The sequence below is a fragment of the Sardina pilchardus genome, chromosome 2 (assembly GCF_963854185.1).
Source record: "Sardina pilchardus chromosome 2, fSarPil1.1, whole genome shotgun sequence".
NCBI lineage: Eukaryota > Metazoa > Chordata > Actinopteri > Clupeiformes > Clupeidae > Sardina > Sardina pilchardus.
In genome coordinates this window covers 37,592,956-37,610,628 of record NC_084995.1, presented here as the reverse complement: position 1 = coordinate 37,610,628, position 17,673 = coordinate 37,592,956, and the positions used below count along the sequence as shown (strand labels likewise).

Here is a 17,673-nt window from a genome sequence, read left to right as displayed (position 1 = left end):
TCAGAGAACAAGTGACTCCAAGTACACCGTTATGACATTAAAGTGTAGGGCAGCGCAGACCAATTTAAATATATTTTTACATTGTACTGTTTTTTTTTGTTTTGATTTTCACCAAGAGATAAAACAACTAGTTTGAATTGAACAATTTTCATAATGTATGTTTTATAGCCTATATTTTAAGTGATTTTTGTCTTCATGAAATAATATTGGAGACTCCTAGAGTAGCACAACACTACACGTACCACAGTTTGAGAACCACTGGATGCATGCATGTCTGTGTGCAGACACTATATTGCCAAAAGTCGCTCACCTGCCTTGACTCACATATGAACTTCGGTCACATCCCATCCTTAAACCATAGGGTTTATGATGACGTCAGTCCACCCTTTGCAGCTATAACAGCTTCAACATTTCTGGGAGGACTTTCTACAAGGTTTAGGAGTGTGTTTTTTTTACCATTCTAGCAGAAGCGCATTTGTGAGGTCACACACTGATGTTGGACGAGGCGACTGGCTCTCAGGATCCGCTGTAATTCATACCCACATCCTGTTAGAATGTGTGCGTTCGTGTGTGTGCGTGCGCGTACGTGCATGTAGGCACTCATGACTGACGGTTCAAATGATTTGAGGTGGGCCAGGTGTGGGGGTCCGTGCTCAGTCTCTCTCACAGCCAAGGGGTCCTTGGGCTGAAAAAAGTTGAAGACCCCTGTGCTAGAATATGTATGTTATCGACAATTCCTCCAGAACTCAATCATCTGTATACTTAAGAGGCACATACAGTAATAGCAGTGCATATACCATTTGCCAAAAAAATTCCCAAAAAACAGCAGAAATGTATTTATGATAGAGTTCTGTGTGTCCCTTCAGAGAAGCAACAGTCAATGCTTTGCCTAGACTCAGTAGCCAGTCTCAGTTTTTGATAGTGAAGTTGAAAAGAAGAATGAACTATACAAGGCATTACAAGTTCCAAATAGTTGACATGACATGATTTGTCAAAATTGAAAGAGATACATTCTGAGTACTTCTCTATCTGTACAATATCCTACAATAGATGTACAGCATAGTGGTATAAAATTAAAATGTGACCATCGCTCAGTTCTGTACATTCTCTTAGCAAAAATAAATCACTTGTCAATTTGCCGCCATCTCCTACTCCATCCCCTCTTGCAGCTCATGTATTTAGGTGAGTGTGTTTGCTTAGGCTATGTGTTTAAGTGGGTGAGAGAGTGTGTGTGTGTGTGTGTGTGTGTGTGTGCGCGCGCATGTTAATTTGTGTTTGTGAGCCAGTTTATGCATGAATGTGTGTGTGTGTGTGTGTTGCAATAATTTACAAAAATTCCGTTGGACTAGTGATGTGCTGCGCATCCTTAGTGTCAGTTGAGTGACAAACACATTAAACAATGGGCTGAAACTCAGTAAGTCATCTGTTAACTGTGCTAAGAAAATTAATAAAGGTGCTTTGAGATGAAATGCAGCCTCTGGCAAGTGATTTGTTCCGACATAGTCCTAACAAAATTTCACTTGATTTTTTCCCCCAATGCTTTTCTTAACAGATTACCCGTGGCGTGGACTGAAAGTCCCATGGTCATGACATCATTTCCAGCCTTGGTTTAGAAAAAAGTGAAACAGGAAGTACGCTCATATCTCTGCTACACTTCATAGGGTGCCTCTCATTTGGTCTTTTATACACCCTCCCTTCCTTCCTTGATCCTCGTCCTCACTGATCTAGATAAAGAATGATGGGGCGGCAACAATGGGATAGTCTATCCAGTGTTAGGCCTAGTTATAGATCAGTGGGAACAATCCTCAAGGCCCGAGGAGAGAGTTTGAGAGCCACCCAGTATCAGAACCAAAGTTGGTACGGGGATTAGGGACCCCATTGTGAGGACGCATAAGAAAGGTGGTGTCTGCTTTACTAATAAATTGAAGTTTACTTATAAGTTCTTGTGGTAACATATAGGCCATTGTAGCCCTATATTTTGAGCATTAAAAGCACATTTAAATGTAAGGCCTATTAAATAATAAGTATTAGTATTATTATTAATTAATAGACATTTTATAATTTACTCATTTTTTTCCTGCTGGACAGCCACATGAAACCGTTAAATATCCGGCTGTGGCCAGCTAATGTAAACTCTGGTGTAGCTGAAACTAAATGCCAACCAGTCACGTAAGGGGGCACTAGGAAGTTGCTGGGTCACACCTGGGGCCAAGCTTTTGACGCTAAGTGCTTTGTGTAACACCTGTTGTTTCCCAAAATTCATGAGTTCCCCATGGGAACCATCTCAAAAAGGAAAACCCTTTGAGAAAAAGCATACATTTCATTAACCATAATATCAATAATCGTTCCAGGAACATAGATTCACACCTTTGGTGCTAGGGCTCTAACAACAAAAATAGATGGATACAAATCACTGGGTACAAACTGGAGCATCACAGATCCATATATAGAATTGTCTTCGTATTTATCCATATATTTAGGCTATGCCCAAACCTATTGCTTGTCATAAGTGCACATAAATATGTGTACAATGATCAATTCTTCTAATCTCTAGTTATTTGTATTATTATCTGCAGTGATTTTACTCTTTTAAATATCCAAATATTCTGCTTATTAACCGTCTGTATGAGATTGCAGTCTAAACAAACATTCCCGGGGCCTATTGCACAAAACTAGGATAAGGGATTAACCCGGGATATCTTGGTTATCCTGGCTCAATTTATCCGTGATCCAGTTGCACAAAAGCGGGATAGGGGGCAGCAGGATATGTTATGGTATAAGTTACCATGGCGATTTATTCTGTGGAGCTAGCCTGCTCCTGACCAGGCTAACATCCAAGATAAGTTGATTCTAATGGTAATTACATTATCTGATTGGTTCAGCTAGCTGTCATTCAAATGAGACCTCCACGTGATTTTTTTTAAGAGCTGTAGATTCCATTTATATATTATTTGCTACATGCATTTACTCGCAAAACACAGCAGAATGTCTGCCTAATACCATATGGATGTCATCTAAATTATGGTGGCCTTATAATTAAAAACATAGCCTACTCGTTGTTTGCTTCTTTTTTGACAGATGTTTGATGAATAGGCTGCTGTAGGCTAGTAGTTGATTGGAAGTGGAGGGGACATTTTTCGAAGGTGTTTTCAACTAATTCGGCTTTTAAGACAAATTAAGATACTTTGTGCATCTTTGCGGTGGCAAAGCGCTTCCTTAATGACGTTGCGTGCCGAGACAAGGAAGCTCTCACACGTGGGTGCATACGTGCACTCAGTTGATCTGCCACACGTACTCCCGCTATGTAACAGAAATAATCATGATCCCCCATTCAAAAAAGTAAAACTTTACCTCGTTGTTAGTCTATATCAAAAGCGGTTGTTCACTTTGTGTGCATGACGCTATTTTTTGCGTCTTTTTTATTCCAACCGCGATTATTTGGGGGAGAAACGAGAACGCGCACATACACCGAATAACTTACACCTGGCTTGATGAATCCGTGTCTGCTCATCCTGGATTGGTCTTTGTGCAACCAATTCAGCCGGTATGCTCTTGTTTAGGATTCAGTGATCGCGGCTCAGTAACTTATCCCGGATGTCTTAATTCTGCTTTTGTGCAACGGGCCCCCGGTCTTCAAAATCTCCCATTTGTAAACACTGAGACCACAGCAGCAACAGGAGGAAAGAACTACAGTCTTTATGGACATCACCCAAGGGAGCACCACCATCTCAACATTTTTGTTTGTTTCTAGTCAGCGTGGGAACACTGAAGTCAGAGAAATCTAAAAACATTTAAAAATGGTACATCAGTATGAACTAGGCTATATAATGCTATACCAGAACCGACATACCAAGAAGCTGACCTGACAAGTCAGTACTTTACTAGTTTCTCCAGGTCTTAGCAATTTATTAACATTATTAACAGCTGTGAAGTAAAAAGGAACTCTGAAAAGGAACACACTTTGGGAAACAAGCTTATTTGCGGTCAACCCCAGAGTTAGATCAGGATACTGTACATAAGCTAACTCTCCTCTGTTAGCGCAATAACCCAGTCTGACACCAGTGAATAATGCTAAGCTGTGCTATTGAATAAACAACAAAGAGAAGGATATGCATCCTCTTGTATAACTCTGTGGTAGACAGCAAATGAGCTAATTTTGCAAATGAGCTAATTTCCTTGGCATCTTCCTTTAAACCTAAATTTACACAATGCGACACGGTCATCTCGGTTCCCATCGAAGACATAGACATGCAAGATACAGGTATTGTGAAGCTTTGCCTGTAGACGGGAACAAATGTGTAGCACAACGGAAGACATTTTAAACGATAGATAAAGATATGTTTATTGACACATATCCATCAGTGCGGCCTCCAATGCAATGAAACATGCAAGTCATCCAAGACAAAACAGAAGAGATCATAGTTCCAGTGCTTCTTTTACTGAACACGTATGTAAAACCCATTTTTGATAACTGTGGAGGTATTCATGATCTTTTGTGTCTGATTATATACACTGAGGGGGTTTGTGTCGACAAGACAAGAAGTTACCCATTTCATCTGATTACGTTGGCAATAATGGGAAGAGTTCATGGAGGGGAACCTTGCCTTCATTAGGGTACATTATCCATAACACCAGATACTTACTCATCTCTGGTACTTTGGTTGATATAATACGCAACTTGTTGAAAATAAATGAAGGACTTTTCCATTTCACACCAGAGGTTCCAATAAAACAACAACGTGGAAGATAACCCTTTTGTTTTTAAAAAAAGATACAGAGTTAAGATTTGTCTTGTTTGGAGTTTAACACAGACAGATATGGCAGTAAAATCGTTATCCAAAAATTAAGGCACTAGGTGGGCCAAATGCTACACCAGTTAAGTCTTCTACAAATAATTTACAATTCAAACAGTGCAGTTTTACATTTGTTAACTTAATGTTTCCTTTTGAACCATTTCTATGAACCAATGTAAGGCAATACATTACAAAAAAAAAGAAACAAAAATGAGACAAAAAACAAAATAACACACGTAAAGGAACAATGTACCCAAATGAACAAACAAAATGTCAATGGTTTCTATGAAGATTTCATTAGGTCTCCTGATGCCATTACAATGGGGATTCCTATGGCTTGGAGCAAATATAATAATAATAACAATAATAATAATAATAATAATACAATAATTATAATTCTAATATGCATAGATTGTAATGATGATCTTGCATGCTCCTTGGGAAAAAAAAAAAAAACAGGAATCAAAAAATACAACACGCACACATACTCAGTACCCAAATACTCTGTTCGATATCGCATTTCCTTTTAGACTTAGAAGGGAGAGAGACATTAAGGCAGCCCGAGTTCATGAAAAGAAGGCATGTTAAGTCCGTTGAGATGGGAAAACAGGTATGCTCGCTCACAACAGTTTCTGATCCCGGACAGAAGAAAAGAACCCAGTTTTAGCACCCCCAGATATACCCCTCTTCCCCTGTTGCATCACCATATTGCATAAGACCTCCCTTATTGACCTGGAGCATGCACCAAAGGCCAGAGATACAAACCCCCCCCCCCACCACCTCCCCACACAGCGTCCGCCTGAGGCCCGCACAGAGGAGCTCAGCCTTGGGCACAGATGGGCCGCTTCCCTAGGCTCTCATCCCAAGGCCAGAGCAAAGTCCCTGCTGTCCACTTGACGCCCGGAGGACAGAGAGGGTGTGGAGAGGTTGGAGGAAAAGGAATCCCAGTCAAAGCAGAGAGAGAGAGGGAGGGAGGGAGGGAGGGAGGGAGGGAGGGAGGGATGAAGGGAGGGAGGGAAGGAGGGAGAGAGAGAAGGGGTGGAGAAGAAAGGATGCCTTGTGTCAGGCACTGGTCCCAAATATCCAGCGTTGGTCAAACTGTCTCTGTATTAACTTCTGTGTGAGTGAAAGTGTGTGAGAGTGAAAGTGTGTGTGTGTGTGTGTGTGTGTGTGTGTGTGTGTGTGTGTGTGTGTGTGTGTGTGTGTGTGTGTGTGTGTGTGTGTGTGTGTGTGTGTGTGTGAGTGAAAGTGTGTGTGTGTGTGTGTGTGTGTGTGTGTGTGTGTTAATTGTGTGAATCCTTTTCTAATGGTTTGAGGGTATTTTTTTTCTATTTTTTTTCTTTTTTGAAGGATAAAAAGGTACAAAGTCCCAACAGAATCCAATGGATCAGATGGTTAGCTGAAAGAAAGCAGACAACACAGACATCCCATAAGAGCTCTTTTAAAGGAGTAGGCAAACACAATGGGTTAGTTAAAGCTGCTGTATGCAATATGTTGTACAGTATTCATCAAGCTAATATACCTCCCCGATCCAATTCCTGAAGCAAACAAATAAAATGCCAACAATAAAGGGTACTCTGCTGGGCTCTCCAAGCTGTAAATAAAGACTCAACCCGCTTCAGATGCCCCAAGAGATGTGGAAACGTTCAGTTATGTTACAGAAAAAACCCAAGGCGCGGGTGAGATTCCCCAACACGAAGCCAGTAAGTGATGGCTCTGTGAATGGCTGTATATTTACAGACGTAGCTTGTTAGCACGGGACTGCTGCTGGGTAATGCATGTGACTGGGCAGCGAACAGGGAATGGCTACAGAGAATAGGGCAGTGGTAGCATAGTAATTAAGCAGCAGCTGGGCTAGCATGCTGTAGTCAGACAAGTTGTGGGTTCAACTCCTGGCTTCCACCATTGTGCCCTTGAGCAAGGCATTTAACCCTGAGTTGCTCCAAGGACAATGTAACAATGCCCTTGTATTATAACTGATATATGTAAACTGCTTTTGAAAAAAGCATCTGCTCAGTGAATGAATGTAAACGTCAGTAAACATAAAACAACTGTGCTTCATGTCCTGCAGGGGGCAGTACAGCACCAGTTGCAGCTGCCCAGCGTGAAAACAGCTCATGAGAACCCAGCACTGATCAGCAGCACCTCATAGTCCTCTATCAGTCCTCTCACCAAACACAACAGACACCACAGATCACCCTTAGCTGATCCAGAGTCAGTGGTAACGCACCATTAGTTCCCTACTGAACCACAGAGAGAGAGAGAGAGCCAGACCCAGATGTGAGTGAGAGAGAAGGAGCAGCCCAACAACAGTACCACCCGAGAGGGTTAATCACATTAGAGAGAGAGAGGGGGAGCGGGGCCACAAGGGGCTGGCTATGGACAGCGCATGGGGGGGTAGTAACGGTGGTGGTAGTAACGGTGGTGGTGGTGGTAAGATTCCTCTGAAAATAAAGCTGTGGCCGGGGGACGAGTTGTGTCAGCATGTACTGGATGTTGTGTCTGCGTGCTCAGTGTCGGCCAGTCGGATGCTCGACTGCTTTCTGCTACAACACAGGAGATAAACAGCGGGGTCACCACACAATCCAGCAGCCTCTGGATGTGCCACACAGGACACCACGTCCAGAACAACGGTTGTCCTAGCTACCGCCGATCCACAACAAACACAGGACCGGCTTTACATATTTAAAACTACAAAGACAAAAAGCAACATATTTGGGTTTTGTGGTCCATCTTTATCTACCTAAAGATCAGAATGTCAAACTGAACTGAGTTTAAAATGATATCTTGACGATGCATCAGTTCCCTTTCAAACTAACTGCACAAGGAATGCCGGCATGAAACTACTGCAGCAGCATGACACATCATATTTGATGGCGCTGACTGTGCGCTATTTGCCTTCTCTCATGCCATCATAGATGGCTGTTGAGGAGTTAGTGCAAAGGAGTGCCCTTGGCGATCAAACAGTGTGTGGTGCGTGTCGGGGTGCGCGGTCGTTACCTTGGCTTGCCCGTGATACTTTTGGGGTTCTTGCGGAAGGACTGGTTTGCTACGGAGCGGGTGGACATGGAGCGCGGGGAGGCCCTGGAGAAGGTGGAGGGAGGGGTCTTGGGGATCTTCTTGCCCAGGTGACCGATCCACTTCTTCTGCTCGTCCTGAGTCAGGGCCAGCAGCAGCATATCCCTCGCTGACGTCACGTCGTAATTCACTGCATCACACACACGCACGCACGCACACACACACACACACACACACACACACACACACACACACACACACACACACACACACACACACACACACACACACACACACACACACACACGTTAACTGTGAGAATTCTCATTGCTCAAGCAAAAAAATTGAGGGAGGTAAGGGAGGTAAAACTAGAATATTCCTTGCTATAAAGCAAACCAACAACCACAACATAAAACACAGCTGCCTAGGACATCACTAACATACTCCCAGCCTTACTGGCACACACATCCTGGACACCTGCAACCTCCACAAGGCACTAACAGCTTCAAGGCGTTCAGGGCGCCCGGCAGGTTTTCCGCCTCTCCTCACCTTTACACGGCGCGATGACGTCCTCCTTCTTGTCCAGGTGGTCCTTGTGGCACTTGACGTGGCAGCGCCGGCACTCGAGGGCGGGCGGCGGCTTGAAGACGTGCCACAGGGGCTTGGCGCAGGCCTCGCAGTTGGTGGGGAAGTGGTAGAGCGTGGGGATGAACTCGTGGCCCTTGTGGGGCAGGCAGTTGGTCTTGTCCCCCTGGGGGACCGTCTCCATGTCCGCCTCCTTCCTGCACTCGCCCTCGTTGGCGTAGAGGATCTGCGGAGACGAGGAGAGAAGAGGTGCATCAATGACTCGCATCATAATGTGCAATAAATAAGAAATTTACATTACGCTTTATACGGACATTAATAACTCTGTGATAACGATCCTATTAAGGTTTTTCTGATAACACCATCGATGAAACGAGTGGCCACACAATTGAGCAGGGGAAATACCAGTTGCACACCACAGTGTGAGCCAAAATTTGGCTACAGGTCTGGCATGCTGGTTGGAGAGACCCTCGTGATCTAAGCATGCGGCAACACCACACACAACAGTGCAAAGGCACACTCAATCCAACATGCATGACAGGATCATTTTTTGCTGTTCTTTTTCCACAGCAGAGGAGACTTCTGTTTTTATGAGAAGTTCGTCCACAAGAGACACATGTAAGGCAGAGATTAAGCAGGGGTAGAGCTCACATATGCCCGCACAGCTGTGTATTGCATAATCCTGGCTAGCCTTCATGATTTACATTAATGTGGGGCTAGGTGCTAGCTGTGGTTTCTGTTGTGCTAGCAGAGTTCAAGTCAAGTCAAGTGATAAGCTTCTCTCATGCGGCAACCAACCCAGCTGATGCCAAAAAAAGCCTAGCCAGACTGGAATGTAACAGACACATATTCACACACTTATACAGATTCAAATAGAAATCATTCACAATTTTTGATCAAAATGTTGTTTAACTTACAGATCAACATGTACAGCAAGTCTTGCTACTACAACCTTTAAATCACTATATAAATCGTTATAAAACATCCATACTTTCATAACATTTGTTAGCCCTTTTATGCATAAATGATGTCTTCAGGTGAGATGAACAAATACAATATGCTGTCAGGAGGGACATCTAGATCCGATTCTCATTGTTGTTGGTTCCAAGGACCCCTTTTGGGGGAGGATATTTTCTGAGGACCCACTCATGACTAACAATTGCATGCCATTTGTATTCTCTGAAGTTGTGGCCAGCTCCACTATCCTGTGTTTTCTGGCAGGTGTGCCACTTGGTCTTTTTGTCGATTCTGGATTTTGCATCACTTGTCGATGTGGACTCTGCATTTCTGCATCAGCATCATCAGCTGGATGGCTGACAAATAAGCCAAGCTAAGCAGCAGTAGGAATGGTTTTTCAGGCTAAATGTGACTATGAGCTGTAACTGTGGTTTATAGTTTCCTCAAAGGGGCAGGCTGAAGTCAAGGGGCTCAAAGTAAGAACTTCCTGACTACTACTTCAACTAGCAGAGAGAAACACAGATTTACAGCCGACACACATAAACACACACTCACCTGGAATATCCTGGGAATTTCGTCAGTCTCCGCTCGGTACACATCACCCTGTGTGACCGGACGCACGTGGAACAGTTTGCTAGAGACACAAACACAAACCGACAGCACCCATTACAGAGCTGACATTTCCCAGGTCCATATGAACAGAGAGAAATGAGAGAAGGACAAGAGAAGATGTGATTCGCGGGTCCTTGACCGTCATACTCACTCGATATCAAGTACCATAGAGGGGCTGGACTGCTCTTTGTCCTGCTCATCATTGTAGAAGATGATTTTCTTGCTGCTGACCACAACGTACTGCGAGAGAGCAAAGGCAACTGGATTAAGAGCGGCAATCAACAGAGGCCCTGTAGTAGCAGTGCTAGCCTTCATACCACTCCATTACATTACATTACAGTAAATTACATTACATTTGGCTGACGCTTTTTAACCAAACTTACAACATGGTAAAAACATAACAAAACAAGAGCACTTCTAACAACAAATTAAAAACCACAATAAGTGCATCAATGAGTGTAATGCCACTCCAATACAGACACACAGGGGGCTCCAGGAGCTGCCCAGGAGCAACACAAACATCTTCATACTGCCCCGACAAAACGCTGGAAATGACGACTGCTGACTTCCTAACAAACTAAGAAGTGAGAGATGTTACCTGCTTCTTCCAGCCGTATCGTTTTATGTTAGCACGGTTAGGTATCGACAGCCAGCCTTCCATTCTGGATTCTGTAAAATAAAAAAGGCATGTCAGAGGACAATCTACCTCCAGAATTCCTGACAACAACATGCTCCAAATAAATAAATAAATATATTGAACTGAAATTGATATAAAAAAGAAAAATCCAAATTTCAGCCGAATAAATAAATAAATAAATAAATAAATAAATAAATAAACCACATAATAAACCAAATAATCAACCACCACTACAGGCTGTGCCTTGTTAGAGCACTTTTCAACAATAACAATAAGCCTGCTGCAGACAATCGGCCTCCACTCCGCCTGCCTGGTCTTTGAGCTCGGCAGACACACTATGACGTGTGTACGTGTGTGTGTGTAAATGTGGGTACGTGTGTATACGTGTGTGTACGTGTGTGTGTGTGTTCCTGCGCGTGCATAAGGTACGTTACGGTCTCACACTGGGAGCCGCGCTACCTCCGCCCTCTGACAACCATTGAAGCAGCAGAGGCACAGGAACTTAAAACAATCACGTCACTCTCGCCGACGCAAGCGGTCGGGGCGCGACCAATCAAATCGTCTGCAGCCGACGGCCGAGCACAAAGACTTCCTGTTTTGGTGGCGGCGGTGGGGGAGAGGCGCGCTGCTGCTGCGGTAGCTGAAAGCGGCCTCTGTCCTCCGCTCACTTTGAAAAGGCCACAGCCAGCGGCGCAAGCGGTCGCTATGTTAAACTGTTACCACTCCACTCCCAAAGGCATGCTGTGAGGCAGCAGCAGTTAAACAGAAACGGTGTTAAGGACATTTTTTTTGGGGGGGGGTTTTGTTTTGTTTGTCTCTGTAAGTGTATGAGACTAGGGTGGTTCATTCTCACAGGATACTCACACACACACACACACACTGGTGGTTGGTGGCATGCTGACAGAACACTACAGTGTTGAAACACAAAAAGAAGTGATGGTGCAAAAAAGAAGAAGTGGCTGTGTGGGGGTATGTTATGTGTGAGACACGTTTGAAAGGTGCTCAGAGCCAGAGGTTAAACACACACGGGAACAGTACAGAGAGCAGAATGCAGCTCTGACAGGTGAAAGGGCCGGCCCTCTTTGCCCTGGGAGAAGTTGGGCTTCTTCAAACGGCCAGGGCTCTAGTGTCAACAGAGCATTGTTAAGTGAAAACAAATACAGAAATTCTGACGGAGCAGAGAAATGGTTTAGCAAATATATGAAGATTAAAATGTGAAGTTAGTGGACTTTTAATATGTTAAATGAAGCCATATTGAACCAATAAAGAGGTGACCAATATATTATTCATCAGAGAGAGAGAAATAGAGAGAGAGAGAAAGAAAGAAAGAAAGAAAGAGAGAAAGAGAGAAAGAGAGAAAGAAAGAAAGAAAAGAAAAGAAAAGAAAATCTGATTTATTCCAAATTATATTCCATGCTCAAGTGTTTACAGGGGGTTTTAACAACACATTAAAACTGTTGCCACTCGACACACTGCTAGACATCAAATCAAGTTGTGCAAAGCCTTGATGTATCAGGCTCATAATTCACAACATGCCGCTCTGGGACCAACACTTTCAAATGCATCACTGAACACAAACACAGGACAAAAACGGCATTTCCATCAGAAAACAACCAACGCAACCACAACAAAAATCAATCATAACAGACACAAGAACATTCAGAGTGTCATCGTCACCACCACAGGCCAGGCATGAAGAAAGCAATCCCGGACTCCAAGCTACTCACAGAGGAGACAAAATACAGCAGACAGAGAGGAGGGGAGCAAGGAGAAACCGACTGGAAATGGTGGGAAACAAGAGATGGAAGAGGAGTTGAACACACAAGACACCAGCAGTCAAATGTACAACATCCACCTGCCAACATGGGAACCCTACACCCTGTGCCCTGTCTTAAGAGTCTACCATCGGGTTAATGTGCCATCTATCTACATGTGGTGCTCATCCTCCAGTGTTACACATTAAACAAGGAGAGCAGGAACTGAAATTCATGGCAGGTTAGCACACCAAATGTTTGATAGCCAAGGCATCGCAGGGCAGGGTGACATTACAAATGAATGACACCCTGCTTTGCCTAAAGTGACAGGACACTGGCAGGCTATCTACTGACATGACTAGTTTCTAGTTTAACAAATATTGTTACTGGTGTTCTAGTATAAAAATGACTGGGCTTGCCCTTTTCTTACTATTTATTTGTCTTTAAGACCTCCCATTTATTATGTAGTTTTATCCATGGGTTTCATCAGGTCCCTTTCCACAGGTGTATCAATCAAGCACCATGCAGTCTGCATTGATAATTAAGGAGTTGATTTTATTCACCTGTGGAGAGGGACCGGATGAAACCCATGAATAGGAGAAGTTTGTGATTTTGCTGTGATCCTGAACTTACGTGTTTAGGATAAATGCCATTTTAATGCATTCTCTTTCTGTATGTATTGAGCGAAACCTTTAGATTTTCACCCAAATGTACATACATTTCCAGGTCTGGATAAAAGCAATGCTGAACTATATACTTATCTAAACTTTCCTGTGCAATCATTCTGGGTTAACAGCACAATGGACCCATACATATATTTGTTGGGAGAACTTCTAACCCAAACCTAACCTCAACTGGAGTAACGCAACCCCACTAAGCAAACCCACAATTTGAGGGGAAGCTCAAACATGTCGGCTGTGGAGGGGAGATGGCATGATACAACACAGATTTGGTATTTGGAGCAGGAAATGCAACATGGGGACCAGTGCTTCTCCATGCTGGATCTCTCAGCAGATGAACAGATGAACATTCATCAGCAGAGGGATCACCCCCCACTAATGACTAGCACATGGACATGTAACTGAGCATGGGCTTCATTAACACTAACAGTAACAGCCTGTGATTATAAACGTTGTTCTGCAGCGCTCCAATTACGCCGACCGCCAAAAAACAGCACGCATCCTCCAGACGAGGGTGCGTCCTCCTCGTCCACATGGGTTCCTCTTGGTCAACATGCCCCCAGAAGACGAAAACACGACAGAGGGGGTTTCCCACTGCGCGTGTGTGTGTGTATGTGTGTGTGGGGCGGACTTTACCGGCAATGTTGCTGTCGGTCTCGTCCGTCTGCAGGCTGGTGACGCTGGAGTTGTCCATGCGCAGCTGCAGGTCGTTGAGGCGCTCGCGGAGCTGCTCGATGTCGCTCTCCTTGCTGTCCAGCTGCATCTGCAGCTCCGTGCGGTACGTGCTCTCCTCCGCCAGTTGCTGCAGGAGGATCGCGCAGCGTTTAATCATGTGGCCAACAACATGCGTTTTTATGCACTGAATCTGTATGTGTTTATGTCATGAGTCTTATTCCTTGTATTTGTATTTTCACAAACGCAGCTGCCATGCTATAGAGACATGAAAACACTTCAAACGTGTCTTACAATACAATACAATACAATACAATCCAATACAATAAAGAATTATCTAATCTATCTAATGTAAGGGGAGCACCATGGGGCCAGTTAAGGAGAGTAGTCTACCAGCGTCCCGACCCTTCCCATGAGTTAGCGGCAACTAGATGCTGAATAGCAGCAAGATCAAGAGTACCCACCACAACACCACCAGTTGGCTAACAATCACTACGCTGCTTTGTGAGTGTGAAAAAAGCAGATCACAAATAACAATAACATCTTTTGTGAAGTGGTGAAAACATAATAAATATTAATCCTGTGAAGGAAGTAAGACCGTCAGCCAACACTACCTTTAATGCCCCAGTCAGATAATTCGCCTCCCTCCCCTAGTAGTGACAGGGCAAAACAGAGCCCATGTGCTGAGCTGCATGAGTGGGGGGAAAAGAGAGGAGCTCACCGCCTGCATCTCGCTCAGCTCCTTCTGGTACTTGATGGCCATGTGGTTGAACTTCTCCTTCTCCTGGATGAGCTCCAGCTGCAGCTTGCGGTTCTCCTTCTCCTTCTTGCGCAGGTCGGCCGTGCTGCCCTTCTTCTTCTGGTCCAGCTTCATGTCCTTCCGGTTCATGATCTCCGCCAGCTTGTTCACCGCCTGCAACGGGCCGAGAAGGGGACGCGGGAGGGTCAGTACGAGATGAGAGGCTTCACGTCACTCAACGGCTTCAAATAGAACCATTTCCCACAAACCATGGTTGGGAATATTTAATTCAATTCAATTAAACACTCATGCATATCTACAGGTGGTGCTTAGGCTGTTCCCCTGAGAAGTGTCATATTTCCCAGAAGACCCTCCAAACACCGAAAAACCATGGAGCCTTCTGTTTAGGTGGCTGTTTTAAGCAGAGTCTGGTTGATTTGGGCAAGCATACCTGGGTCTTGAGAGTTCGTTCCGTGTTGAGCACCTTCTCATAGTTGGCCTTGATTGCGTTTGTGATCTCCTCTTTCTGGTTCTCATACTCTGCAGAAGGGGCGAGAAGATGTCGACAAGGCACCCGGTTTAGAGAAGGACGCGGCACAGAGAGGGAGAAATGGGGACACGTTTCTCATGACAGATGCCGTAACTACCTTCCGTCTGACCGCGTAGCTTGTCGTCCAGCTCGGCCTTCTCCTTGCTGAGGGTCTCCACGTCTTTGGTAAGGGTTTTATTGGATTCCTCGAGCTGGGGGGAATTTAACAAGGAAAAAAACATTCACACTTCAACCGTCCCATGGAACTGCTCAACTCTTAACAGTCTCCAGATGGGCTAACCGACATTCTGATGAACAAGCATCGCTCAGACAAACGCTCTGCTTCAGAGATTGGGCTCTAACCTTTTGCTCTGCATTGTTTGGTCGACAAACAGATCCAGACCAAAAGCAAAATAGTGTGATTCTATTGTGGGAGAGTAGTATGTATGGGTTCTTCTCTGGTATGTTTTTACTGGTGTCTTGGAGTGAACTTTATGTGGTAAAAATCTATTTATGGACGCAGGCAGCACTGTGTCCACGTGGGTATCTGTGAGTGAGTGTGTGTATGTTTACTCTATCTGTGTTTCTGTGTGTGTAGTGTGTGTTCTCATATGTGTGTGAGTGTGTGTTCTCATATGTGTGTATCATTATGTTCATGTGTGGGTTAGCCTGTGTGACACTGACTGTGTGTGTGTGTGTGTGTGTGTATGTATGTTTATGCGTAAGTTAGCCTGTGAGTGCAAGTGTGTGTGTAAGAGAGAAAGGGAGAGTAGTATGTGTGTGTGTGTGTGTGTGTATGTATGTTTATGCGTAAGTTAGCCTGTGAGTGCAAGTGTGTGTGTAAGAGAGAAAGGGAGAGTAGTATGTGTGTGTGTGTGTGTGTGTGTGTGTGTGTGTGTGTGTGTGTAAGGGACACTGACTCGGGCGATGGTGGAGTCCTTCTCGGCGCTCTCCTGCTTCTGGCGGGCCATGGCCTTCTTGCTCTCCTGGCTCAGCTCAAAGTACTGCTCCTCCTGCAGCGCCCGCGCCAGCTGCTCCGACTCCGCCTTGGTCACCGTCAGGTCCAATTGGGCCGACAGGGAGTCCCTGCACACACACACACACACACACACACACATCAGGAACAGAGCACGAGCACGGGCACGCATCATAGAGATCTGAGCCCCAGCCAAAAAACGCAAGCAAAGCCACACACCCGAGACGGCCACGTTCACCATCATCGCGTGCTGCCCCTTTTCATCTCATCCAAAATATTTGACTGCTTTTTAGTCATACAATCGCGTTCCTCAGAGCCGTTAGAAACTCATTTATCAGATGAGCGCACACATCCGCGTAATCCTACTTTAATGCATTCTTAAACTGTACTTCACAATGATAATTGCAGTTAGAGCGGAGAGAGTTAAGACGGCGGAGGAAAGTACTGTCAATCTCTCTGAATGACAGCCCGCTGATTCACCAGCGCCTCTGATCCCTTTTGATTCACGCCGGACTCATCCGTGGGAGCGCACAGGCACTATTTCACTAGAAGGCGAGTCAAGCCACGTCTTGCCACCGATCGCTGATTGGCCAATCAGCGAGAATCTCCGAGAGTCTCAATGCTACATCTAATCTGTGCTTCAGGGTGGATGAGAAGTTGCAGAGGCAGAGCTACTAGTAGTCATTATGAAGGAGATGACTGGAATCGTTGGGATCATTCGGAGGTCATTCGGGCCGGCGGAGGCGCCGCTCACCTTTCGCTGTGCAGCTCCTGCACCTTCTTCTGGGTTTCCTGCTGCAGCCGGTTCTTCTCCTCGATCTCCTCCTTCAGCTCCTTCACCTGAGTTTTGTAAAGCGTCTGAACGAAAGAAGAGAGGGAGGGAGGGAGAGACAGAGAGAGAGAGAAAGAGAGAGGGAGGGGGAGAGAGAGGGAAGACAGAGGTGAGGGGACAATCTAAAGCACGCATGACTTGCCGTCAGTGATGCAGCGTGGAATTCCAACAGAGAGGCGTGTGGATATTTGGAATGTGCAATAAGAGCAGCACAACGAAATTCCGCACACACTTGCCATGTCTTAAGCGATGCTGAGATAATCATTAATGAGCCTTTTTTTTTTTTTTTTACTTGTCAGAGAAACCAGTTCACACTTAATTGAGCTGATGGATGAGCAACGAGCATTTCGAGCACCTGCGGTGTCACGCTTCTCGTCTTGTGACTACGGGAAGGGAAAGGAGAGGAGCGGCGTGCTTACTGAGAAATACTGTTCGGCCTCCAGCTGGTCTTGAAGCTCTCGCATTTGTCCTTCGTTCCCCCTGTATTGCCTGAAAAAAGAACCAGAGTCCGTCAGAAACCTGTCGACGTGCTCCATCTCAACAAACACACGCAGACGCACACACACACACACACACACACCATCCCACTCCGGACGCATGGCAACTGTGTCCCCCCCTTCCCCAACAGTAGCATAAATGTGTCCGTTAAGCGGCTGTGGAGGGCGGGCTGGTTTATTGTTGCTGGTGCTGCAGACAGGTATTACAGGGCCGGGGGCAGGGGGATTAGCGTGGGCCAGGGCGGAGTCAGACATGTAAGTAATCCCTAATCCTGTGGTGTAAATATTGGCAGTCCGCAGCTTTGGCAGTGTTTGACTGTAAGCTGGAATAATAGCCTTTTGGGCAATAATGACCAGTAATGGACTAGTTAAAGTGCACTGTGTCGAGAGGG

The 17,673-nt window shown here is 45.1% G+C and overlaps 1 protein-coding gene across 3 annotated transcripts in view; it reads right to left on the bottom strand.

The window, feature by feature from the left end:
- Positions 1 to 4,316: 4,316 nt before the first annotated feature.
- rock1 (Rho-associated, coiled-coil containing protein kinase 1) overlaps positions 4,317 to 17,673 on the bottom strand; it is a 41,189-nt gene continuing 27,832 nt past the window's right edge. Inside the window, exons 21-33 of one of the 3 annotated variants that reach the window (XM_062529877.1) lie at positions 17,204 to 17,273; positions 16,707 to 16,810; positions 15,897 to 16,062; positions 15,095 to 15,188; positions 14,899 to 14,987; positions 14,430 to 14,621; positions 13,673 to 13,838; positions 10,564 to 10,634; positions 10,117 to 10,205; positions 9,909 to 9,987; positions 8,361 to 8,622; positions 7,794 to 8,001; positions 4,317 to 7,339 (exon numbers count right to left, since the gene is read on the bottom strand). In XM_062529877.1, the coding sequence (XP_062385861.1) occupies positions 7,273 to 7,339; positions 7,794 to 8,001; positions 8,361 to 8,622; positions 9,909 to 9,987; positions 10,117 to 10,205; positions 10,564 to 10,634; positions 13,673 to 13,838; positions 14,430 to 14,621; positions 14,899 to 14,987; positions 15,095 to 15,188; positions 15,897 to 16,062; positions 16,707 to 16,810; positions 17,204 to 17,273 (1,657 nt within the window). In that variant the 3' untranslated portion in view covers positions 4,317 to 7,272. The remainder of the gene's footprint in view (positions 7,340 to 7,793; positions 8,002 to 8,360; positions 8,623 to 9,908; positions 9,988 to 10,116; positions 10,206 to 10,563; positions 10,635 to 13,672; positions 13,839 to 14,429; positions 14,622 to 14,898; positions 14,988 to 15,094; positions 15,189 to 15,896; positions 16,063 to 16,706; positions 16,811 to 17,203; positions 17,274 to 17,673) is intronic. The other 2 variants (XM_062529886.1, XM_062529895.1) reach the window with 2 other exon arrangements.